General features: G+C 40.7%; 1 protein-coding gene across 7 annotated transcripts; it reads left to right on the forward strand.

Moving 5' to 3' along the window:
* Nucleotides 1–705: 705 nt before the first annotated feature.
* Nucleotides 706–27,197, forward strand: dhcr7 (7-dehydrocholesterol reductase). Of its 7 annotated transcripts, XR_007957452.1 has the most exons (10): nucleotides 706–828; nucleotides 1,210–1,300; nucleotides 10,237–10,348; nucleotides 14,423–14,645; nucleotides 20,100–20,190; nucleotides 20,914–21,127; nucleotides 23,041–23,245; nucleotides 23,331–23,462; nucleotides 23,673–24,192; nucleotides 25,257–27,197. XR_007957452.1 is itself a non-coding variant. In XM_052029497.1 (9 exons), exons 3-9 carry the CDS (start codon nucleotides 10,242–10,244, stop codon nucleotides 24,135–24,137), a joined length of 1,437 nt encoding a protein of 478 aa, XP_051885457.1. In that variant the 5' UTR covers nucleotides 706–828; nucleotides 1,210–1,300; nucleotides 10,202–10,241; the 3' UTR covers nucleotides 24,138–27,197. The 7 variants fall into 7 exon arrangements, 6 of the variants coding, with proteins under 6 accessions (XP_051885457.1, XP_051885456.1, XP_051885458.1 ...); XM_052029497.1 differs by having other exon boundaries at nucleotides 10,202–10,348; nucleotides 23,673–27,197; XM_052029496.1 differs by having other exon boundaries at nucleotides 23,673–27,197.

Raw genomic sequence — 27,197 nt, forward strand, 5'->3', positions numbered from 1 at the left:
TCTATACATTTATGGAGTTGTTGTCTATATGTTGTAGTGTCATCAAGTGAAGTACAAAGCATTATTGTGGCCTCTTTGAACAAAACACCCTTCAAGTGCTTATGGGCCTGTTACACCAGACCCAACCCCTCAGTGTCTTGTGGTGGTGGGGACCTTAGATTGCAGTCCTTCCCCACAACCCCTTTGCATTGACTGCACCAAACTTCAGTGTATCCCTGCAGCCTGGAATGTGTCAGCATTCACTTCTGGACATTTGGAAGACCAACAAGTATTGAGAAACCAATTTAGGCTGATCCACTAGTTTCAACAGCAGTACCGCTTATTTTAAAATGTGTTCACCATTGTATCCTGTGCAAACCCCTTTTCAATTGTGGAATCTTAATTAGTTTGGAGATTTTAATTTTTTTTGTCCGTTGTGCTTCCAAAGGCTAGATCAGTGAATGTTTCAAAGGGAAATACTATCTCGTATTCCTTCTGACAATTGCAAACAGCTTCAATGCACATCCCTCCGATCATTATACCCCCTGATGCAAAAACTGCCCAATTGTTGTAGCCTGCAAACCTCGCCTGGATCGAACTATGCTCGTTTCAGGCTTTTGACCAATCGCTGCCAAGGGACGCTCCCCTCTCTTTGTGACATCAGAGGAGCGGTGAAACCTCATTGGAGGACATTTTCATAAAGGCGGTCGATTCCAGCTGGTGATTGACAGACTGAGCCTTCCAGGACTGGTGCTGAAAGCGCCGGGTTGGAGCTCAGTATCTATGGGCATCGCAGCCCAAGTGCAAGGCAGTTCTAAGTGATCTCAATCCGAGGGAAGCAAAGCGTAGGTAAGGATGCAACAAATACAATGCAATGCTATATTGCAGCTAAACCCGGGTATTATCATTTTTAACGGTTCTTTGTTGCGTGCCTATCGATAAACTCAAAGGTTCATGTTTACAGATGGTCTATCTGCCGGTAGAATTTAAAGCCTTATTTGGACTGGATGCGCAGTTTGCAGCGGATTAAGTAGTCTCCTCGCATTTTAATGAGTTGTCAACCATTGTGGGGTAGAGTTGGTTTTAACAGATCATGCATGCCCCCTCTCCTCGGGGCTCCACTACTCTTCTGTCTGAAGCGGAGTTTAATCTGTGATGCGTACGAGGTTAAGGGTTATTGTTATGTCATCGGAGTACTGCTGTTGAAACCATCCTTCTCCCCCTCTGCAGCGTGAAACTTCACTTTGCATTTAATCACTCGATGAAAAGATTACCGTTTTAACATCGAGATTGCGTCTGCAATTGCAGAGAAGGATCTGAGGTAAATTAAAATGCGTGCAATTTTTTAAGCGTCGTTTAGAGCGGGTGTTATTCAACAGTTCAGTAAAGCCAATGGAAATTTTGATTCTAGGTGAAAAGGAAATGCTACTCGGTGGCACAATAATGCAGTTATGTTAATGTTAGCAAATGAAAATCCCCCTATAAAAGTTCCACCAAAGAAATTAGGGAATGTATAAAGCCAGTAATAGTAACTATAAACTCACTTTTTTGTTTTTTTGAAAAATAACCCTTCAGTTCCACTGATGTCTTTTAGAGTGGGTAATACGTCATCCTTACTTCAAACTACCAGCAGTCTGATTGACTCTTAGAAGTCCTTTTGGATAGCTGAGCAAGTCACCGAGTTCAGAAGCACTGGTTGTGTCCTAAATATCCAGACCTTGTAGACTGGTTGCAAAGTAAATCACTTCTAGTCAGACAAATACATATTATTTGAAAGGATTTGGTAGGCTGTGTGGGGTAGTGGGACTAACTGGATGGCTCTTTCATCAAGCCTGTGTGGGCACGATGGGGCCAAATTGCCTCTTTCTTTGTAACCATTCTGTGCCAGGCTTTGGGGAGTAGGACTAGATCTTGCATCAAGCCTGTATGGCCTCTTCTGTACCACAACAATTCTATGAATTTGGTGCACAGAGTTGAAGTGGCAGACACCATGACTTAGAACATTTTACTGTGTGCTTTAAGTTTTTATGAATGACTGTAATGCTGGTTTGCTTTCACACTGATGTGATCCTGGTTTGATTTTAGTCGTGATACTCTGCCTCTGATCATGCAGTGACATTGAACCCTGCACTGAAGGTCACACAATCGTCAGTCCAGGGCTGGCAGAAACTCTTTCAATGCCACAGTTGTCGCCTGAACCAACCTCAAACGAGAAGCTTGGTTTGTGTCGTAGCCAAGCTGTGGCAAAACCAATTTGTATCACCTGACTGGGAGTTGAGCTGTACTGCTTACGAAAGAGCTCTCGCTGGGCACACTTTCAAAACACACAGAATTACAACCAAGTGGTTTTAACTGTTCAGCAACTGAATTGTGAGACATGTAAATTACTCGTAGGAAGGACTTTAAGAAGAATCCTGAAGGAGCCTTGAGCATTTTTTCAAACTGGTATTTCACTGCAATGGCATTAACATTCCCAACAGGCCCATTCATCTTGATGGTAAAATGAGGTTACACTCTTGACTCTAATTTTAAGACTATCACAGTGCTGCTTAAATTGTAAAGTCACACTGTGTGCTCCACAAATTCTGCAGCGATTGCAGGGTGTATTCTGATTGTATTAGAAAGTCATGATGCACCTAATCCATGGAGGAGATGACTCAAACCAGTGGACCAGAACTAGGCAATGGATATATGTTACTTGGATTTCTAGAAGGCTTGAAGAAGTAACATTGGTTCCTAAAGAAGGGAAATGATAAAATGAATTACAAATTAGCCAACTGAACAGCAAACCAGATGGGCGGATGAGCTTTGAAGCTCATCTGGAGTCTGCATTATATTCTTCTTAGTTCATACTGTTACTTCGTGCATTTCTAAAGGCATAATAAAAAGCACGTGGGTGGGTAATGAGTATTTAAGGCGATTATTGCATAAGTCGTTGAAGAAATTGTGAAATGTGCACACAATGAAGGGATGTCCTTTAACAAGATAGAAATGGATTTGTGACAAGTTTTTCTTTCAATGTGAAACTGCTGTCAACAAAGCTAATCAGGCATATGGGTAAATTTTGAAGATTTGATTCTAATTTTAAGCAAGTTGCCCTTGTGTCATTAGTGAGACTACAACTGGAATATTAAGTCATTTGAGCACACTATTTTGTACAGGACATTGTTCCCAAAACTTCATTCATTGAAGAGTGCAGAAGCCAGAATCTAGCAAATGCTGGACATCTAAAACGAGGAAGGAGAAATTGCTGGAAGTATTCCACAATTCTAATGACCAGAAATGTTAACTCTTTTTAGCCCTCTGCAGTTGCTGCCTGACCTATTAAGTATTTTCAGCATTCCCAGTTTAGAGTGGCAAGGATTTTTACGAACTTCAAATAATTTTTTGCTTTCAGGAGTGAAGTTGTTTTATTTTTAACTTTAGGTTTCTATGACTGAAGGTTATTTAATTTTGAATATCTCTGCAGAACAGAGAGCATAGGTTAATACTAATATTAATTCATAGACAGTTTAGCAATGAGAGTTTGGAGGATTCTTTCTTCAAAGAACACTGGATACAAGGAATGAACGCCAAGCCAAAACACTTGGATTGTTCATTCAGAGAATGAAAACTTAAATAATTTTTCAGGAACATTCTCTTAATCTCCTTAATTTTGTTGCATAAAGATCCCATGGAAGGTTTCACTTTGTCAAAAGGAATGTAGTTATTGTTAAAGCTTTATAAATCAACATAATTTTTAAAAATATTACTGAAGAACAGTGCTACAGTTTTATAGGGATATTCCACAAACATTCAAATGTACATGTAACAGCACAGAAAAGTTACAGCATGGATGTGGGCCATACAGGCTTATGCAATTAACTCCACTCCCCAATCTTTGTTATCTGCTATTTTTTTTCTTCCAAGTACTTATCCACCTGCCATATGAACACAACTGAATCTCCCTCCATTGCTAACTTGGCAGTGCATTCCAGAGCAGAATCACATGTTGCTTATTTTTAAAAAATACATGTCCACCTCACTTTTGGCTCTTTGCCTTTTCTCTGGTTCTTGTTTGACCCTCTTCCAATGGGAAAGTTTCTCTTTCTACTCTGATCAGATCCTTGATTTCAAATCAGATTCTCTCGCAACTTGCTCTGTTCCAAGTAAAACAATACTAAGTCTCTTCTGCACCCTTGTGAATATCTTCATATCTTTCCTAATGTGTGCTGTCTAGCATTCCAGTTGTGGCTGAACATGTGTTTAATGAAGGTTCATCATGACTTCCTTGCTCTTTAGAAGTCCTAGAATCCACGTGATTTTAATTTTTAACCACTTATTTCAACTTGCCCCATTATTTCAAATGATCCTTGCAGATGTACTGTGGGAGCTGTCTTTCTTCCCATTTAGAGCTATGGCCTCTTTTTTTTATATTGCCCCACTTTGCCCTTCCTTCCAAAATATACCACTTTTCATTTCTCTGCATTAAATTTCACCTGCTATGAATATGACTATTCCAACAGCCATTATTCATCTTGAAATCTACTAATGTTGTTCGCACTTCCCTATGCTTAGTGCAGCCTGCACATTTGGAGATTCTGCCCTATAATACATTAAGGAACGTAGTGATCTATTACCCAGTTCTGCAGAATTTAATTGTCCTATTTTCACTCGTCAGAAAAACAACCATTCTCAAGTACTGTCTGTCAGGTAGTCAGTTTTTTAACCATGCACATCTCCTTGCGATCCAATGGCTTTAGTCTTTATGTCAAAACTATTATTTGTAATTATATCAAATATTCTTTAAATGTTCATGATAATACACTGCTCAAACAATGGAGAAAGTCTGTAGAAAGTGGCTGGTTAGTGTATTCTGCAGTTTTGTTCTTGTTTCCTTTTGAGGATCTGGGTAATGTGCTTCATCTGTGGTTTTCTGCTTCATAAAACAGCAAATTCATTGACATTGTATAAACATATGGTCATGTGGTGGATAGTTAAACAAGTGTACGCAGTTTGTGTATTTGTGGAAACCGCTTCCATGTTACAACAACTTCAATTTGTTTTGCACCTTTAATGTATGAAAACTTTTCCAATACACTTTGCAGAACTGTCACTGAACAAAAAATTTAACCAAAAGCACAAAGAGATATTGGCCACACTCCCTATATGGCAAGTATATCCTTATTGGGTAAGCTGATCAAATATTCCCTTTAGTTTTACCATAGCCCTATAGAAAGATAAAAATTGAAGCATTTAGAAATACAATTTGTCTTGCAGAGCTACAACAGTGAGGATAAATTGAATGAGTACTGGTGCACAGGGGATGTTAAGCTGCCACTCTAGGGCATGTGTTAAATTGGCAATACAGCATTACTATTGTAATTAATGCCTCTTTACCTCCATCTCCTGGTACCTACTAATGTTGTCTAGATTCGTGACTGGAGGTTAACCTTATCGTACTCTGTGGCAATTATTGCCAAAGTTGTAATCTTGTGACATAGAACAGTACAGTAACAGGCCCTTTGGCCCACCATGTTTGTGCTGAACAAGAAGCTGAATTAAACTGAATTTCTTCTGCCTGTTCATGATCCATATCCCTGTAAAGTCGTGTGTCTATCCAGCAGCCTCTAAAATGCCACTATCATATGTGCTTCCACCCTTGGCAGCCCATTCCAGGCACTTAGCACTCTGTAAAAACAAAACTTGTCCTGCACATCTCCTTTAAACTTGCCCCATCTCACCTTGAATGCATGTCCTCTAGTATTTGACATTTCTACCCTGGGGAGGAAAATTTTTCTGTCTGTCTACCCTATCTGTGCCTCTCATAATCTTTTAAACTTCTTTCAGGCCTTTCCTCATCCTCTGATGCTGTAGAGAAAACGACCCAAGTTTGTTCAACTTCTCCTTGTAGCTCATACCCTCTAATCCAGGCAGCATCCTGGTAAACCTCTTCTGCACCCTCTCCAAAACCTCTCCATTCTTCCTGTAATGGAGTGACCAGAATTGCACACAATGATCCAAGTGCAGCCAAACCAAAGTTTGATATAGTTGGAACATGAATACGGAAGTATTGTTCTGTGGCCAAGAAAGTGATTTTCATCAGGACAGCTGCATAGAAGTGCCAGTAATTTTTTTTATTTACAGCGTGGTAACAGGCCCTTCTGGCCCAGTGAGTCCGTGCCGCCCATTTTAAACCCAAATAACCTACCCGTACGTCTTTGCAATGTGGGAGGAAACCGGAGCACCCGGAGGAAACCCATGCAGACACGGGAGAACGTACAAACTCCTTACAGACAGCAACGGGAATCGAACCCCGATCGCTGGCGCTGTAATAGCGTCACGCTAACCACTATGCTACCGTACCGTTCCTTCTGTTAATGTGTGTACTTGTTGGCAGAGATGTATGTCATGTCCTGTGGGAGTGACTCAGATCTTGTGCACTTTGTGCATTTGTTCCATTCATTAAGTACACAGGGGAAGATGCAACCTAGATAATAACATTCTTGCCTGCAGAATTGTCGACTGTCTGTGGATTGCCACTGACTTAACACCTACCCCAGACCTGGGTATAAAAATTCAAAAATGCTAGAAACACTCAGCATGTCAGGCAGCATATACAGAACAAAAAACAGTTAACATTTCAGGTCAGATTCTTCATCAGAAGATGCCCCTGCTAACACCACCTTAAACTTAAAAATTTCCCTTTTATAATCTCCTTCCTAGTTCTGATCAAGGCTGTCTGACTTGAAATGTTGATTGTTTCTCCATCCACAGATGCTGTCTGACGTGCTGAGTGTTTCCAGAGTTTTGTTTACAATTCAGATTTCCAGTATGTGCAGTTTTTGTTTGCTGGATCTGTGTTGTGTGATTCATCCTTTAGTCATTGAAGATTTGACAAACACTGCTAAAGAGTTATCAGTTTCACCCTGACACTACATGTAAGTGTGGTATTGAAAACAGCCTTGATAAATTGATCTCGCCCTACTGTTAACTACAGTTGGAGACGAGTTTATCTCTTGGTGGATTTTGAAACTTACCGGTTGTTGAAGTTGGGTATTCCTTTAAATCGTAGAACAACACTTCAGTGCATGAGATGAATGCTTGTGGTACTGTTGATTGGCTTGCTGGAAGAACAGTGCAGCATTATAATCTGGCCTACAAGTAAAAACAGGCACAAAGTACCAAGTTGTTTTTGAGCTGATAATTGAGCCAAAAGATAACCATGATAGCAATGGCAGTAATGATCTCTGTGGCCTCGCCACCTGTAACTGATTGTGGTGCCATGTACGTAAGTGGAAAACAAACCATCTTTCCCAGCCTCAAACATCCCGAAGTCAGTGAAATACTTTTAAAGTGCAGTCAGTGCTGTAACAGGTTGCATTTTACTCTTCATACATTCTACCTCTGTTCAGATTCAAGGATGTTCTTAAAACCCCTTTGGGGGCTAAAAATGCTAAATCCCCCTCTGATCCCTAGGAATCCCTGGCCCATCACTGCTCACTGTTGAAGAAACATTTGGGGTGGCATTGAACACCTCAAGCACATGGAAGCCCAGAATAAACAACAGCAAGGCTGCACCAGCTCCCAAACCATCCACCTCCCTGCCTTGTCAAGCACCTTCTGCCCATCTGTGGTAAAGCCTGCAGGTCTGACATTGGCCCCATCAGTTACCACAGAGCCAGAAAGGAAAGAAATTGTTCTTGATCCTGAGGGACTATCTAAGAAGAGTATTAAGGCATTGTTAAATGTGGCATGGTAATGTATGGTGTTCATTTTAAATAGGGCAAAAGTCTAATGTCCTTAAAGTCCATAAAATGGAAGTTAGGGTAGATCGCTGAGTCTTTGTTCCAGGGTGGAAATGTGAAATACTAGAGGGATAGCTTTAAGGTGAAAGGGGGAAAGTTTAAGGGAGATCTACGAGGCAGGTTTTTTGCACAGAGTGGTAAGTGCCTGGATTGTGTTGCCAGGGTAAGTGATAGAAGCAGATACAATAGCAATGTTTAAAAAGCATTTAGACAGGCACATGAACAGGCAGGGAATAGAGGGATATAGACCATGTGCAGGCAGATGGGATTAGTTTAGATTGGCATCCCAGCTGGCACAGACATAGTGGGCTGAAGGGTCTATTCTAGTGTTGTACTGTTCTATGTAAGATAAGATTTGTTTATTAGTCACATGTACATCGGAACACACAGTTGAATGCATCTTCTGCATGGAGTGTTCTGGGGGCAGCCCTCAAGTGTCGCCACGCTTCTGGCGCCAACATAGCATGCCCACAATTTCCAAACCTGTACGTCTTTGGAACGTGGAGGAAACCGGAGCACCCGGAGGAAACCCACGCAGACACAAGGAGAACGTACAAACTCCTTAGACAGTGGCCGGATTTGAACCCAGGTCACTGGCACTGTAAAGCATTGTGCTAACCACTATGCTACCGTATCACACTTTGGAACATCCTGAGGTCATTAAAAAGCTGATTAAAAATGCAAATCCCTTCTTTATCCTTCTGTTAAATAATTAATTTGTCCTCACTTGCTATTTCCTTTTGAAATGCTTATTTTAAGCAATTCCTGCTTGATGAAGACAGTATTAAACACGAAGAACTAAGGAAATCATTGTAGGTGGCCAAGTCCCACCTTCTGAGTTTACACCTTCACCACTTGTGTCATTCAGTCTCTCCTGTTTCCCACCCTGAGACACTTAGGGAAATGAGCACAGGCTGGGGCATGGTAGGGCAGGGATCAGCTTGATGATTGGCTGGCAGTTTCAACAGGAAAAGATGGTGTGGGTGGTAAGAAACTTCCTATTATGGAAGATGTGGAGCAGTGTGGTTGTGTAGAGTAAAAACCAAACTGCTGGAGGAACTCAGTGGGTTAGGCTGCATCAGGATGGTTTTGGGTTCCAATACAGTACCTTTTGTTCTTTCTGCCCCATGCCCCTTCCTCTGAAACAATCTAATGAAAGGCCATCAGTGTGAAGTACTAATTCTTTCTTTCTCCACAGATCCTGCCTGACTGGCCGAGCATTATCATTTTAGTTTGGTAATTTTGGATTCTTCAGCAACGTGCTTTTGTTGTTCAATATTGTTTGACATCATCTGTGAGCACAAAAGCACAGGGTTGGGACCTGCTCTGGTATTAAAGTGCTCCACCCTGCCTGTGTTGTTGTTCTACAGTCCAAGTGTTCCATTTATTCAAGGGATATGGACAAATATTCTTTATCCATCCCTAAAATGAGGGGGCACTTAAGAGTCAGGTGGGTCTAGAGTCACAGTTTATGCTTTGAAGGATATTGTTGTACCAGATTTTTTGTTCTGACAGTCTGATGGCTCCATGATGACCATTACTAAGTAGTTTGTTATTTAAGTTCCTCACCTGCCACAGTGGGATTTAAGCTTCTCTCTGGATAATAGTTCAGAAGTCTAGTTGCTTGTCCAGTAACCATGGAGATACAAGAGGCTGCAGATGCTGTAATCCGGAACAAAAAACTATTGGAAGAACTCTGGGTCAGGCAGCAGCTGTGGAGGTAGAAGAATAGTTGACGATTTGGGTTGAGACCCTGCATTGGGACCTGAAACCATCCTGATGCAGCCTAACCTGCTGAGTTCCTCCAGCAGTTTGGTTGTTACTCTACCCAACCACACTGCTCCACATCTTCCATAATGGGTTGTTACTTCCCACCCACACCACCCCGCCTTTTTCAGGCTGACCCCTGCCCCCCCCCCATTCTCTGCCCTACCTTGCCCCACCCTGCGATCATTTCCCCAAGCGACCCATCTTCCAATCTTCTCCTTCATCCTACTCCTGTCGACTCTTGAGCTGAACCTCCAGAGCCACTTGATCCTCTTTCCCCAAGCCACTTCTTCCTCTGCTGTCTCCACTCTCTGTGGCAGTGTGAAGTTGTGGAGGGAAAGGCTTTTGTGCCGGGCACCATGGATCTGATACATCTCATTATTTGTACCTCCCCTTCAGGAGTACACCCCTTAAGTGGGTCAGCCAAGATCTACCAACATCCCTGATGTATACAGACTCAGTTATTGTTCACAAGGTGTAACATCTAGATTTTAGGATATGTAAAATAAGTACAACCAAGAATTGTATTTCATCAAGTAACTGCTCAGCTGATGTTTCAGGTTTGTCTTCCACTAAAGTCCTCTTGGGTATCAAATTAGCAACCACAATGACCTGTTTATGCAACAGGCTTCCAAAGTTGTGAATAATAACGATGCTTCTGTTTGCAGACAAACCAACCTTCAGCTCTGTCCTCTTGTAACAGACACCATGACGCCTACAGAGTCTTCAGGAGCTGTAAAAAGACACAGGAAGGATCCTGGAAATGGAGGTGGTCTGGATGAGAAGAAACAACTGAGGCAATGGGGCAGGGCCTGGTAAGAAAATAGTATAACAATCAAACATGCAGGACATTGGCAGTTGGAGACTTTGTTGTCATTGTGGGCTGTTGCAAGTGGAAAAATACAATGTACTTTACAATATATTTTGCTGTAACCAAATTTGAAAGTATTTTATTAAAGAGGTGCTTTAAGAATAAAATACTTTTATTTTTAAAGGGGTTTTAATTTCCATTGTACCTTTGCTATACAGCTCAGGATGCCCCAAAGGGTTGTACGGCCAATCAAGAAGGAGGCTAGATGGAGAGTTAATTGAGGTGTATAAAATTTGTCAAAGGCCCAGTGAAGGTGAAAGGAAAGACCTGTTTTCATTATCAGAAAGGTCAGTAACTGGGGAAGGAGGTTTAAGTTGCTTTAGTGTAAGGATTAGAGAGGAGTTGAAGATAAATCTTTCTGCCCAGAGGGCAGTAGGACCATGAGAAAGATGTTCTGAGGCAGAACATCTTGAATGGGTGCCCAGCTGAGCTCCTGATGTGCTGTGACCAACAGATCAAACACAGGAAAGTGACCTCCTTTTGAGGTGCAGATTTCAATGATTCTGTACAGAGTGGTGGACCCACCAGGGCTGATGATCCAAATGTGACAGGGATACTGGATGGAGTTGCAGAAAGGAAGGAAAGGGGCAAAAAACGAAGGGCAAAAAAGTCATAGAAAGATGATGAGGAATCTCTCCCCATGTGCCCCAAGCCTGCTGAAGCTGGTGGCTGTACTCTTCAAAAGGTATATGTAAGCTGAGACCACTAAACACTCAAATGTTTGTTTAGTAGGTGCAAAACATTACTGAAGGCACCTCAAATATAGCCTTGGGCCTTGTCCATTGGGTTTTTGGATATCATTGCTGTCCTGAAAAGCAAACTGTGATTTGAAAGTCAACTGCGCAAATACAATGAGGAATAAAGTGTGAAATCAGTTTGGAGTCAGCAAACAGAAGTGGACAATCCATTTCATCTCATCGAGATTCCAATCGTAGCCTTGTAGAACACCCTGTAGAATATTGGGGTTTATCATGTTTAAGAAGTGAGAAAAGACCAAATGATCTGTTCCAGGGATATTCATTGACTAGAAAACTGGTGAGAATTCCCTTTCCCTTTAGGAGACAGACAGGGCTTTAGTTTAAACATCTCATCAAACAGTTGCCTTCATCAGAGGGGTATCTCCTCATTACTCGGTGGGAGTTGGGATCAGTTCTGCATACAAGTTTCTGGAGTTGGTCTCAAAAAGCCATAAACTTCTGGCTCAGGTAAGAGTGCATTCCTCAAACTATAAACAAAAATTTATTCATAAAAATATGTTTTGTTTTAAAGTTAATATCCTCAAACAGTCCTACTTGGTGCATGTTAAAAATCCTTGATTATAAACATGCCTTGCATTTTCAGTCTGTGCCATTAGCCTTGAGTTGCATGTTTACCCAGTACGTTCCTCCTGTTTAAACCATACACCAGTCCTGATGAAGGGTCTCGACCCAGAACGTCAACTGTCCATTCCCTTCCATAGATGCTGCCTGACCTATTGAGTTTCTCCAGCATTTTTTGTCTGTTGCTCCAGATTTCCAGCATCTGCAGTCTCTTCTGTCACACAATGTTAATGGTACTTCTGTATAAATGATAAGAGCTGATTTTTTTATTAAATGAAATTTTCCTAAGCAGTAGTTCAGGAGCTTTGTAGTTTAGTCCTGTGGTCACATAACATCAACCTGTGGGACCAGAATCCTCTGCATGTTCTAACAAGTGTACACTGCAGTAAAAGCTTCATGTTCATTTGTCATAACAGCAATGTGACAGTACAAAAAAAACTCAAGCTGGCTGAATTGAGATTAATCGTCAGACATGTTTTTTAAAATTTGTTTTTGTTTCTACATCCTGCTATCAGTTTGAGGTTTGAATTGTAAGTACTTTTTGCCACTGAAAAGATCTGTCACAGTGCATTGTAATGTTCTTTTTTTCCTGCAACTCATTCACCTTTTCCATGATGTCTCTTCACTAAGTTACTAACACGCTTTCTTTTGGATCAACGTATCATGAGTGCAAGTTCCCAGGACTGGAGGGCTTGAGTTATGAGGAGAGGCTGGATAGGTGGAGGCTTTTTTCCCTGGGGTGTAGGAGGTTGTATAAAATCATGAGTGCATAGATAGGGTGAATAGTCTTTTTCCCAGGGTCGGGGAATTTAAAATGAGAGGGCATAGACTTAAGTTGAGGGGGGGGGGGGAAATGTAAAGGGATGTGAGGGGCAACTTTCCACATACCCATCACTCTGTGTGAACAAGCTGCCAGAGGAAGTAGTAGAGGTGGGCACAGTTACAATGTTTAAAAGACACTTAGACAGGTACATGGATAAGAAAGGTTTAGAGGGATTAGGGTCAAATGCAGGCAAATGGGACTAGTTTAGGTGGGCAGTTTGGTTGGTATGGATGATTTGGGTTTGTCTATAATCAAACCCCTGTTTATTGCTGTTCACAATACACTCAAATTTTATGTCATCTGCAAATTATGTGCACCCCAAGTCCAGGTCATTAATATAGATCAAAAAAGGCAATGGTTCCAACATTAATTCCTAGGGAATGCCACCATTCACCTTCCTCCAACCCAAAATATAAATACATACCACAGCCCTCTGTCTGTTACTTAATCAGCTTTACATCCATGCTTTCAATGTCCCTCTTATGCCATTTGTTTCAGCTTTGCTGAGACACCTGTTATGGGCACCTTCTGGAAGTCCACGTACACCACATCAACAGCATTACACTCATCAATCTATCTATTACCTTGTCAAAAGACTCCTATTGGCTAAAGACTATTTGTTAAAGACACTTAGAGTACTGTGTCCAGTTCTGGTTGCCTCATTATAGGAAGGATGTGGAAGTGTTGGAAAGGGTGCAGAGGAGATTTACCAGGATGCTGCCTGGTTTAGAGAGTATGCATTATGCGGAGAGACTAAGGGAGCTAGGGCTTTACTCTTTGGAGAGGAGGAGGATGAGAGGAGACATGATAGAGGTCTACAAAATATTAGAGGAATAGCTAGAGTAGGCAGCCAGTGCTTCTTTCCCAGGCAACCAATGCTTAATACAAGAGGGCATGGCTTTAAAGTAATGGGTGGGAAGTTCAAGGGAGATATCAGAGGAAGGTATTTTACCCAGAGTGGTTGGGGCATGGAATGTGCTGCCTGGGGCAGTGGTGGAGGCAGGTACATTGGTCAAATTCAAGAGATTGCTAAATAAGCATATGGAGGAATTTAAAATGGAGGGATATGTGGGAGGAAGGGGTTAGATAGTCTTAGGCAAGGTTTAAAGGTCAGCACAACATTGTGGGCCAAAGGGCCTGTATTGTGCTGTACTGTTCTATAGTTCTATGATTTGTCATGTGCCCTTAACAAATTGTGCATATCATCTTGGATATGTTGGCAGCTAACCTTTGCTCATACTCAGACAGATTGCCTTTAACCCCCTCAGTGACAACCTCTCTATCCGGTACTGCAATATTCTCTTTAATCAGTATTCCTCCTTCTCCTTTCTTTCCTTCCCTATCTTCTGAACACTTGGAATTCAGGAAGTATTTAATGCCTCACCCTTCCCCTTTTTGAGATAAGTTTCTGTTTTGCCACCACAATCCTATTCTCCCACAACATCCTATACCCATAGTTCGCCAGTGTTTCGTAACAGTGTAGTAATCAAAATTTAGTTGTTATTTATTTCAGTTTTCGCTGACCCCAGAAAAATCCATACGTTGACCCAGTCCGTCTTCCCCACTTCTCTTTGCTTCTTGGTCTTGAATTCAACTTCGTATTTCATTGGGAGGAAGATTGTAGCCTGGCTCCCAGGTGAGTTTCCCAGCCAATCCGCAAGGCCACTGCGAAACTGAACAAATCGTCCGTGTACTGTTGCCCATGAAATGGTACAAAACGGCAGCACTGGGAGGACCATGGAGGAAAAGAGATCAAAATAATTCACGTTTTTGGAATGTAACGGTTTGTTTCTAGTAACAAATATTTGGTTCTCTAAAACATTTTGCAATGGAGAATGCCCCTTTTGATCTTGTACCTCTGCTTTTGTTTTCACAGGGAAGTCGATTGGTTTTCCCTGGCGTCTGTAGTCTTTCTTCTCCTCTTTGCTCCATTAATTGTATTCTACTTTGTGATGTCTTGTGACCAGTTCCAATGTGCTCTGTCTGGCCCTCTTCTCAGTGTGTACTCCGGCAAGTCCAGCATCAGTGACATCTGGGTTCGAGCTCCATCCTTCAGCTGGACAGCTGCCAAAATCTATACTCTCTGGGTCTGCTTTCAAGTAAGTTTGTGTTTGGCCTGCAGGCTCTTAGCTTTGACATATATTGGTGCGGATTATGATCGTAGCTCCTCTGACAGATGCCAAGGCAAAGCATGGTGCTTTCCGCTCCCCATTTTTGGAATGGATTTCTTTATGCATCGATGATATAAAACAGTTTCTGGGGGGACAAGAAGGAAAGCTTTAATTTGTATAGTGACTTTCATACCCTGTCAGGAGGGTAAAGTGCTTTTCAGAATCGGGTTTTATTATTACATGTGTCGTGTAATTTGTTGTCTTACAGCAGCAGTACAATGCAAAGACACAAACTACGATGTCACAAAAATAAATAGTGCAAAAGAGAAGTAATGAGGTAGTGTTCATGGACCATTCAGAAATCTGATGGAGGGGCAGAAGCTGTTCCTGAAACATTGAGTGTGGGGCTTCAGGCTCCTGTACCTCCTCGAAATGCAGTAGCTAACGTGTTCACAGTAAGATCCCACAAGCTGCAATCTGATAACAATGAACAGAAATGAGATGGTGTGTTTTGTACTGTTGTTAATGAAAGGGTACAGATAGTGCTGTGGGATCATTTGTGACCCACTTCAGAGGGCAGGCAGAGCCTTTGTTTAACCTCAGTTGAAAGATGGCATGTATTTACCCATTACAGCACTGGAAGCATCAGCCTTGGCTTCTGTGCTCGGATCTCTGCAGTGAAACCTGAGCCGACAATCTCTTTGACCATTCCATTTTGATGCCAAATCAAGTGTAGTTATCCATTTGAGAGCCAAAGATATATGGGTGGGGAAAGAGAATTCTTTATTGCTCTACTAGGCTCACAAGATCACAAGACAAGGGAGCAGAAGCAGGCCATTTGGCCCATCAAGTCTGCTCCAAGGAAAGGGAAAATAGAAATGAGGAATGGGGGAAAGAAAGAAAGGAAAAGAAAAAAAAATCTATTCTAATCCCAATTTCTGGCCTTATCCCCATATCCCTTGATACCCTGACTATTTAGATATTTATCTATCTCCTCCTTGAACGCCCCCACTGATCTGGCCTCCGCTGCTGTACGTGGCAAGGAGTTCCACAAATTCACCACCCTCTGGCTAAAGAAATTTTTCCTCATCTCTGCTTTGAAACTGTACCCTCTAATTCTAAGATTGTGCCCTCTGGTCCTGGACTCACCCACCAAGGGAAACAGCCTAGCCACATCTACTCTGTCCTTTCCTATCAATATTTTAAATGTCGCTATGAGGTCCCCTCTCTTAAGGAATGTTTAATTACAAGGCAATCTCAGTAGAATGCAACTTTAAAGGAATGAAACACAGATTTGACAAAAGACTGGAATTATATGTAAACATCCTGCCGCAAGGACTGCTACCAGGATTTTGTGTATCTGTTCAAAGCAATTTATAAAGTCCCGAGTGAATAAGTAAGTTTAAATGAGAATAAGTTTATACTCTGTCACTTGTTATAAATGCATAATGTGATAGCGATGAAATATTGTGCTCTACTTGAAATTTGTTCCAAAGGAAAGATGCACTGTTCTCCAAATAATACTAACTCTACAATATTCCAGTTGGTAGAAGTGATTGAGGACAAATGTCTCGGTGAAGATAACAGTAAAAAAAAATTACAGAAAATCCTGTTGCCTCTTACCAGCCCAATATCTCGAGGGTGCTGCATTATTAGAGTTGTACTACATTGGGACTGTGGAAATGAATAATGAGCTATAAAGAAAATAGCAGGTGTCAAGTCCTTTGATTTTTTTTTTCGCCAATAAAAGTTTGAAATGCATCCACTAAAATTATGCGGTGGTTAGTAAGTTAATTGGCTGCTGTGAATCGTCCCTAGTGTGTGGTTGACTGTTCGAATCTTCGGGGGAGGGGCAAATTTGATGGAAATCTGGAAAGAGTAAAATGGGATTAGGACAAGATTAGTGTGAATGGTGATTGGCACGGACTCAGTGGGCCGAAGGGCCTGATTCTGTGCTGTATGACTGACTTTATGTGATAGAGGTATACAAATAGGCCAAGACAGACTAAACAGTAAGGACCTATTTTCCATTGCAAAGAACTGAGATAATAAGGGGCACATATTTAAGTTGATTTGTGGAAAGAATGGAGAGGAATTGAGGAGGGGGGAAAATGTCACTTCATTCTGAGTGTTGGGGGTTTCAAACCCACTGCCTGAAAGAATAATGGAGGCAAAAATCCTCACCACATTTTTTAAAAAAAAGTACCCAGATGGTGACTTCAAGAGCCATAACTTGCAGGGCTGTAGAATGAGAGTTGGAAAGTGGGATTAAACTAAAGTCCATTTTTAGCTGACATGGGCCAAATTGCCTTCACCTTTGCTGTCAAGTTCTAAGATTGAATGATCCTAATGTCAATTTGTGCATTAATTTTATCCAGTGAGTTGGGGTTTCATGAGATCAGGAAGGTGCCAGGGAAGTGGATGGGTTTCCCTGGTTCCAATTAACTCTCTCTACTCCATTAAGTGTATTTGCATCAGTGACATCATGTGATCTCTGGTCTGCACCACTTCGACAAACTTCAGGTGAGAAAGTAGGTACAATTTGCCCCAATCCGCACAGGTTAATGAAAAGGAACTTCAGTCTGAGTGTTCTGTCCTGGATTGTCCAGTAGTCCTTGGAGGAAGTGTCTGGTTGCATACATTTAGACCCATTAAACCTGTGTGAGCCCAGATGGTATCCAAGAGCCTTCACACCCTTGTGAATTGCTTCGACTATGGAATTCAGCTGTGGCTTGAAAATCAAATTTTTAAATATAAAAATAAAAAAATAATGGTATAATAAGTATAAAAGAGAAAATAAACTTGTTTTAGCACATTTAATAATCATTTGCACATTATTAATGTTACAACATTCCAACATAATGTAAAACATTACAGTATAAACATCTTTAACATAACATGACAGGCACCATAAAATGATTTTAAAAATACAATCAAATTTCATAAAAATTAAGGTAAATTGCAGTTTTAAAAATGGACTTCCAATATTTTTGAATGTTGCCGAAGGAAAATATTTTGACCCGCCTTTCTCTCTGTCATCTTCCCTTCTGCCTCTCTCTATCTCCTCCTCCTTCTCACCCTCCCTTTCCCCTTGACCCTGCCTCCTCTCTTTCCCTTCTTCCCTCTCCCCTTTCTCTCGCTGTGCTTCTGTTTGTTACCGGCAGTCCTGGATGTTTGCATGTGAAGCTTGGGTAACTGCTACCTAATTCCCTCTGGTTATGGAGGCAGTGGGAAGCTTGGTTTTGGCTCAAACCAAGTATTTGGAGAGGTACAGTAGTGAGATTTGGGGTTGTGCACGTGCAAGGCTCCCAGTAAGATGTAGTTTTTAAGGCCATAAGACTGCAAAGTTTTTTTTGGAGGGGGTGGGGAAAATAAGGACAACCTGATCAGTCCCAACAGATGACTCTGGGTGAGGATGAATTTGGGCTTGGGACTAATGCTGCCTCCAATCAAATAATAGTCTATGGTGCACTTCATGTTTTTGAAGTTTGTTTTCCCCCCCAAAAAAACAAAACTAATCAAGTTTTAATCTAATTGATGTATTATTGGCAGAAGAGAGCAAGGAGGACTTTCTTGTTTTTGAGTAACAACTCCAGCTCTTACTCAGTTCAGTGAATATGGTATTTGTCTTTTGTCAAACATTTTTTTGAAACTGAGAAACGTGCAGGCTCTGATGCAACAAGCTTCAACAATAACACGCTGATGCTATTTTTTCCTGAAGTACAATACTGGGACCAATGAGGTTCTTTGAAGGGTCAAATCTTTGGTCCCAATTGGTGTTAACAGCTAAATGACTGTGTTTTTCATGTGTCTCGGCAAACTTCAGCCAAGTGCAGAGCATGGAAGAGGGTGTTTTGTCATTTCCACTTCTGTTTTTGAGTGAAGTCTCTTCAACAATAAGGCCTGGGAACCAATTTTCACCACTGGTAATGTTCTGGAGGCAGTTAGAAGGAGCATAGATTGAAGAAAAGAATTTGTGCTTCTCCTAATCCCTTTAGGGACCTTCCAAGTTCTTCACCACCATTTGAAATACACCTGATGTGTATCCACAGCTGTAATGTGAATGTGACAATCCAGTTTATGCAGCCCAGACAATATGACAATGACCAGATGTGAGTGAGGGTCAGATTTTCACGACAGCACTGAGATGTGCCTCTATTCTGTTTGAAATGGAAGTATGTTGGGTTGCCAACATTGTATCCCAAGAATGGGGGTGGGATTTGATGTGTCATGGTCATGCATAACTGCATCTGTTTCCACGCGCCCAATCTCGCTCAGCCGTTATCTGCTGGTACACATGACCTCTTCTAATCTTGTTCGGACAGGTTTTGTTGCCTTCCAGTCTCCGAACTTAATGCAATTCATTAGAAATCTCGCTTGAATTCCCCATAGCAATCAGCGCGCAAGAAGTATCACCCGGAATCTGTATTGGCAGGCGCTCCCAACTTCTGGTGATCCAGGCAAGGCTGACAGTGAGTCAACACATCTGGTCTGTTGCACATTGGGAGGCACATCTGTACCTTGAGGTGCAAGTGTAGTTGTAGTCACCCCAGCACTCTCTTCTTAGCCCTCGTGGTCTTAAGCCCCCATCCAGCCATCTCCACCAGGCCAATGCAGGATGAGGTTCCATCGCTCTTATCACCTGTTGAGTGTGATTTGAAGCTGCTCTCTCTGCCTCTTTGTTTGGCTGTTGAGCTTGTTACAGCACTTTCTGAAGTGTTATCACATCCTTCCTATGACATTGGAAATTAGAATGGTATGCTGTACTCAAATTGTGTTCTGACTAGATTTTTGTCTACAGTTTAAACATGACTTCACTGCTCTCTTACATTCTGGTGCTTTAGCAGATAAAGGCAAGTAGCTTGTAGGCCTTCTTAACACCTCTTTCAATGATCTGTTCCTACATATGCTTCTCAGTATTTTAATATCTGAATAAATGGATACATATTTTCACACCACCCACATTTCCCAGTTCAATTATTTATATCATAAACTGGTTATCAGCCCATATTTAAAAAAAAAACAAAACCATCACATCACAGACCTTGGCATTTCTTCTGAGTTTTTCTCTGCAACCAAGAACTTGTTTTATATCTAAAATGTCCCAGTTCTGAAAGTCGAACTGATTTCCTTCTGTTTTCTTTTCCACAGGTGCTGCCTGAGTATTTCTAATATTCATTTTAACTTCCAGATTTCCACCTTCTGCAATATTTTGCTTTTGGGCTCGAGAGAAAAAAATGCACCTAAGACTGTAGGAGACCCAGTCTTGATGATTCCAATTATTTGCTTATGAATGTCTGCATATCATTAAAATCTCTTTTCTCCAGCATGACTGATTCCAAAGGAAACCACGTGAAATACAATTCTTAAAATACATATGCAAAATAGCTTATTGCCAATTAGTAAAATTTTATTTTCTCATAAACTTTATATGAATTGCAGGTGTTTTTATACCTGTGCGTGCCTGATATTTGTCATAAGTTCCTACCTGGCTATGTTGGTGGTGTGCAAGATGGTGCATGTACTCCTGCAGGTAAGACCAACCTCTTTATTTTACCCAACAATATTTTTTTTAAAAATCCACATAATTCTGTTTTGATTGTATATTGCAACAAAGCCAAAAGATGTTCTGCCATTAGAGTGGAAAAGAAGACTCTCAGCAATAACACTTCAGGATTACTTTTCTAAGTCCAAATCTACAGTCTGACTGTATTAAACCTGTCACTCCACTTTGTCACTCCAGTATTTTGTTTTCATCATTATAAATCATTTGGACATTTATTTTCTACAGCAAACACTGAAGATGATTTTGGATATTAAATTCTTAAAGTAATTCATACTTTTCCATTGTTCTTGATTTCAAGAGGGATGCATTGATATTTCCAGATGTATATTTTTTTAAAAAAAGTCTTGAATTAATGAATTCTTATCACAATTCACATTCCTTTCATGCTGTCCCGAAGATCTTTACAGACAATGAAGTGCTTTTGAAGTGTGGTAATTATTCTCAACCACTTTGCTCACAGTGACCTCCGTAACATTCTCTCCTCATTAAACTTTCCTCCTTGACCAAGCATTTGGTCAACTGTCCTATTAACTATTGTGTTTTAGTGTCAAATTCTGCTAGATAAAGGCTGTTTGAGTGTCTTACTGCATTAAAGGCATTATGCACATGTAGGTTGTTGTTGGTTACGAATCTGTAGGGGACTGGAGTGAGGGTGAGATTATTGCAGTAAAATGTGTCTTTACTCTGCAGGGCTGATCAATAAATATGAGATCAATGGACTGCAGGCGTGGATCATTACCCATGTTCTCTGGTTTGCTAATGCCAACTATCTGCATTGGTTCTCTCCCACCATCATATTTGATCACTGGATTCCTCTGCTGTGGTGTGCCAACATCCTGGGCTATGTTGTGGCAACATTTGCAATGATGAAGGCATATTTCTTCCCCACCAATGCAAGTGACTGGTAAGAATTTAATCTGCAATGTGTTTTGAAGGCCCTTTCAGTGATGACTTGTTACCATCAATGGTTGTCCCTCAAATAGTCTAGATTAAACACTCAATGTGCAGACTCAGTGAATCACTTTGTGAAGCAAGAATAAGAAGTATTGTTACTAGTCTCTTGTAGCTGTTATTACTCTTCATATATTTTTAAGAAAACAGAATTGCTGCCTCATTTCCATCCAAACAGGGTTTTTGGTTACTGGTCTTCTGGAGACCCCAGTCCAAATTGCATCATGTCAACTGGGGAATTTAAATTCAACTAATTACATAATAAATCTGTTTTTTTTAAAGATGATAATGAAACTACCAGATTGTGTCAAAGTAGCTCGTGTGGTTCATGAATGTACTTCTGGAAACAAAATCCCACATCCGTACCTAGTCAGGCCAGTGTGTGACTCCAGGCTCACTGATAAGTGGTTGTGGGTTAGTTATCCTCTGAAATGGCCAAGCAAACCATTGAATGGGAATGGACTGTGCCAGTAATATTCTTAGCCTGTGGCTAAAACAAGCTACTTCCTCAACTCTGATCTCCAATTCTCTTCCAAGTCATTGAATGTAGTTACCTCTGTATTCACACCCATGTCAGCACATAAAAACTTCCCATTCTTGCACTTTCACCCTTCATCTAGCAATGAAAGATGCCTTTGCAAGACCCACAATGACATTCTCATGCAGTAGTGCACGATCCTTCCTGAAGATCCTCTACCTCATTGCAGCTTTCAGCAACTCTGTCCAGTGCATCTCCTCATCTCCTTCATTGTCCAGTTCAGTGGGAAAGTTCTTGCATGGTTTCACTTCTAACCAAGTCAATCATACCAAGACCAGAACCTCTTCACAATATATCCCTAATCCCTTCTTTCTCATTCAAATGCTGCCCTTTGGTGCCATCAACTCCAGTTGTGTAGGCAGGCCTTCCCTTTAAACTGGTGAGACTGCACCACATGGCAGTCATTTCTTCTGGGCCCTCCATTACCCCCGATGGCATCAGAATACTAATCTTGGGCCCAAAACTGGTTGAGCTGTGTCCATCTAACAAAAAAGGGAAAGGGATGGAAATAGTCAGGTGGCAATAGTCAGCACTCACCAAGGGGTAATTTACAGTGGCTGCCTCACATCTTTTGGGGTGTGGGAGAAAATCAAAGAACCCAGAGGAAATCCACATGGTCACAGGGAAGACGTGCAAACTCCAAACACGTGCACACTACCTGAGGTTGGGATTGAACCCAGGTCTCTGGCACTGTGAGGCATTAGCTCTGCCACTGTGCCACCCAAGTATTGAGCTGACTGATACGTCACTCCCATCTGATGGGCCACAGCACATCTCCAACCTCTGCATGCTCAGCTGAACTCCAAAGTTTGAGACTATCTGGAGGATCGAGACCGTGACACCCTCCCAGTTATTGCTGCTCTTGAGCCAATCAGCAGTGCTGAAATGAGGAGCTGCATGCACTTTGCATCAGGCTCCTCAGCTTTGCACTGGTGAGGATTGTCACTTAGAGACTGACTCCATTTGTTTGAATGGAGTTACCAGCCCTGTTGAATAAGTTAATTGCAGGAACCTAATTGAATTATTTCACCTTAATCACTAGATTTAAGGATGTTTTAATTTCTTTTCAATTGCTATTGTGTTTTAATTATTTAAATTTCAGTTCTCAAACGTTTATATTCCAGACACTTCAGTTCAAAAGCTGAGGTGACAGAGGTGGGATGGCTCTTGGGTATAGGGAGTCAATTGTACAGTATGTCTCTTGGCAGATTTGGGCAGTGGGCTAGATCCAATGTGATCCAGCCCATAACATAATAATAACTACATTACCTTGTAGCAATAGTTAAATCTAAAGAAGAATTTTTAATTTCTTCGCTCCTTTCCTTCAGCAAGTTCACTGGCAACTTTTTCTATGACTACATGATGGGGATTGAATTTAATCCACGCATCGGGAAGTGGTTTGACTTCAAGCTTTTCTTCAATGGCCGTCCTGGTATTGTGGCATGGACCCTGATCAATCTTTCCTTTGCTGCTAAACAGCAAGAATTGTATGGTCAAGTGACTAATTCTATGATCTTGGTAAATGTGTTGCAGGTAAAGGATATTTTAGTTCTTTGAGAAATATTTCAGGTTTTTTTGGGAGATACATTCACTGTACTGTGACTGATTATACTTTTAGGCAATTTATGTGCTGGATTTCTTCTGGAATGAAACTTGGTATCTGAAGACTATTGATATTTGCCATGACCACTTTGGCTGGTATCTGGGTTGGGGTGACTGTGTCTGGCTGCCATACCTTTACACTCTGCAGGTAAGATGGTTTAAAATTACTTTGCTTTCGGATCCATTCACCTTGATGCGTAAAGCACCTTTTTCCTTAAGCAGAATAAGACAGTTCAACACTAGTATAATTGTGTAGAATGTTTGTTTTCTTTTTGGGGAGCAATAAATCCCATCCAATCAAATATCCATGATGTCACCCTTTATAAGTTCAAAGCTAATGTTCAATTCTTCATCACAGGGTCTGTATCTTGTCTACAACCCAGTACAGCTATTGACAGCCAATGCAGTTGGTGTTCTTCTCTTGGGATTGGTTGGCTACTACATCTTCAGAATGGCCAATCACCAGAAGGATCTCTTCCGACGCACAGGTGGAAACTGCAAGATATGGGGCAAGAAGCCAGAGTACATTGAATGTACCTACTTGTCTATTGATGGCACAAAGCACCAAAGCAAGCTAATGACCTCTGGATTCTGGGGGTTGGCACGCCATTTTAACTACACTGGCGATCTTATGGGCTCCCTTTCTTACTGCCTGGCATGTGGATTTGGACACCTCCTGCCATATTTCTACATTATTTACATGTCTATCTTGCTGATCCATCGCTGTATCAGAGATGAGCACCGGTGCTTGAGTAAATATGGCAATGACTGGAGACGTTATACAGATACAGTGGCTTACCGTCTTTTACCTGGAGTATTTTAGGACCGTTTCTATCATCAGTGTGGTTTTCAGAGAGACTTGTTTTTCTTTCAGCAAAGTAAGTTTACCAGTAGAAATTCTGATTTCCAAGTACATTGTTTTTAATGGATATTTTTACGCTAAGGAACAGCATGCCTTAAAAATCTTGCTCTAACATGAATATGAAATTAAAATACTGTGTGCATACTGAAGGAAGGAAAAATGCTAAAAATACCTGGCAAGAGGAATTAAATTACCAGATCGGGTCAATGAGCTTCCATTCACATTGCATTAGTTTTTGTTTTGAATAGAACTAGTCACATTTACAAAATTGAGCCATGCATCTTCAATGGGAAGTATGCTATTTTGGCTTTATGGTGTCTTAAGGTCGGAGATTTTCACTGTTGTAGCTAGCTGAATTAATTTAAAGTAAATTTTTCCAAGTTGATTTAAAGTGTTAAATACCCTCATTCCTGCTAGGAATAAGAACTTGTGTGTAATGGCATTTAATAAACAGCTGGTGGCTGGACATTATGTGCTCAAATGTGTATTATAATTGGGTTTGGTGGAATTTAATAATTTTGACGAAAACATTACTTTGAGGCATCTAATTTGAATATAATTAATTTGAATTTTCATGATTGCACCAAATACGAGGTGTGAGAAAAGACAATTTATTGATCTTAGGATGTCATTATTCATTTGTCAAAATATAAAGCTTCAATAGGAAGTAAGTATGTAGTGATTAATAATGTCTTATCTACCATAAATCATTATGTTCATTTTACAGTTACATTCATAAAAATGGAAAACAAGCAAATTCCTCAAGTTGTACACTTCATTTTAAAAGATTTATCTGGTGTTAATTTGTAATAATAATTTCTCACTATTAGTGGTACTTAACTATTTTCTCTGTTTGAGATGAAATTGATATTTAGCATTTACAGATCAGGATAAATCACATCCTGCCAAGCCAGATTATAATTTAATTAATAAATGGGTATTTTGGATATCATTCCCCAGATAGGACACTGGAATTTTCTTTTTTCAAACTGTTAAAATGTTTAAATGACTTAATGGTTATGTCTGAGAGAAAAATGAGAAACTTGCATTTTTATAACTTTTTTTTTAAAAATTGTGCAGATGCTGGAAACCTGAAACAGAAAACATGGGAATACTCAACAGGTCAGGCTGCATTTGTGAGATGAGAAAGAGTCAACATTTCTGGTTGAAGGCCCTTCAGAACAGAAGAGGAGACAGAAGCTTGTAAAGCTGCAGTGGGGAATGGGATGTCTCTGACAGATTTAAACCTGGAATGGCCGTGGGGATAATCTGGAAACAAGGTTACCTGGTTAGTGGGTGAATGGGAGCAGTTGGAGAGTGAGAACATAGAGCCTTGACAAAGAGGGAGTTACAAAATGCAGAGCCAAGGGATGTGCCCAGCAGGTCAGGCTGGTTATGTCCTCCACTTCACTTGGGGTGGGGGGAACGGGGTAGGAGAAGAAAACAAGCTGAGCCCATCAAAGGCATCTCCCGCCCTTCAGCACTTGTGTTTACTTTTCAGTTCTGTTGAAAGGTCTCCAACCTGAAATATTGATGTTTGTTTGACCTGACTTGCTGAGTATTTCCAGCATTTCCTGTTTTTGTTTTGCATTTGTATAACACCTTTCACAGCCTCGGGAAATCTTGTTTACTGTTAATTAACTACTTTTGCAGTACACCCTCCTGGGAAAAACTATGGCAGCCTATTTGCATGGTAACCAGTGATTTGAAAATCAGCAGATAATCTGGTTTCAGTAGATAACAAAGTTTGAGGAATGAAGGGCAGCAAGAATAACTTCCCTGCTCTTTGAAATACAATTGGCATATGATGCACATATTGGAAGATATTAAGCACCAAAGCAACTGTGCAGAGGAAGATTTGCAGTTATCGGATGTGGCATATTTATTGAGGCAACTGTTTGAAAGTAGCTGTCTAGATTCTCATTCAGCCTCACTTTCAGATTTTTTAGGAATTGTAGACCAAACAAGGAGGAATGATCTCCAGATGTATTTGTGCTTGAGACCATTTTGTAACAGATTGGGTTCCTCGTAGGCAGAACCCTGTTTATGGTACTTGGCTAGAACTGTAAAGGACTTGCATATCGGTGTCGCAGACATGCACATCTACAACAGGGGAAGTCACTTTGGAGTAACACAAGTTGTGTAAATGCCCCTTAATATTAAACATGGATGACAAATTTTTGATTTGACTGACAGTGAAATTTTACAGCTGTTACCTGTGTCACTTGTAGCAATTGCATTCCATATCAACATTTCCTAAAAATCTGTTGTTGGCCAGTAATGACATCAAAACATAAGAAAATACCAAGTTTGTTAACTTGCTATTTTGGGGAAGATTTCTAGGTATTCTGAACAATCCAAAGTTCTCTTCTGTCCTGAAAACAGCCCATAGTAGGCAGCACTAAACCTGTATTTTAAAAACTATTTCTTTATAGTATGTGGACATCACTGGCAACACTAGCATTTACCATTCATCCCAAATTGCCCCTAAACTGAAGAGACAGGTAAGACCCAAATGCATTGCTGGGTCTGGAGTCACATAGCTTTCAAGGACAGACATCTACTCTTTACCTGGCTTGGCGTCTGTTTGTGATCCTGCTGGGTAACTATTTACAATAGAGACTTTAATTTGTGATAAAGAATTGCCTAAAATTTCTAGGGATAGAGTCGAAAATAATTTGCGAAGTTATTGTTTGTTTTTGTTTTGACTTCTATGAATTGAAAGGTATTTTGTGTCACATTTCTGGAAGATATCAGTCTTGATTTCAAACTGTCCTTCCAATTTTGAATGCAAATAGTCATGTTGACACACTTTTAATGGAACTGAGTTCAAAAGATGAAAGCTAAGGTTTGTAGATTTTTATGGGCAGTACTGGGGCAAATTAATAAACATGTGGCAAACTGCCTAAAGATATTGGGACTGTGCAGATTAGCATTGCCTTCTGATTAATTTCTGAATTGATTTTATTCAATGTTGAGTCATTGTAAACAGTATAAATAATATATGCTTTGCAAACTTGA

The sequence above is a fragment of the Pristis pectinata genome, chromosome 14 (assembly GCF_009764475.1).
Source record: "Pristis pectinata isolate sPriPec2 chromosome 14, sPriPec2.1.pri, whole genome shotgun sequence".
Classification (NCBI taxonomy): Eukaryota; Metazoa; Chordata; class Chondrichthyes; order Rhinopristiformes; family Pristidae; genus Pristis; species Pristis pectinata.

Bases quoted from the DNA above. Each gene is read 5' to 3' on its own strand.
- dhcr7 (XM_052029497.1), top strand. From the start codon at position 10,242: ATGACGCCTACAGAGTCTTCAGGAGCTGTAAAAAGACACAGGAAGGAT. The intron at 21,128-23,040 runs GTAAGAATTTAA...CCTTTCCTTCAG, and splicing joins CCCACCAATGCAAGTGACTG to CAAGTTCACTGGCAACTTTT. The intron at 23,463-23,672 runs GTAAGATGGTTT...TCTTCATCACAG, and splicing joins CATACCTTTACACTCTGCAG to GGTCTGTATCTTGTCTACAA.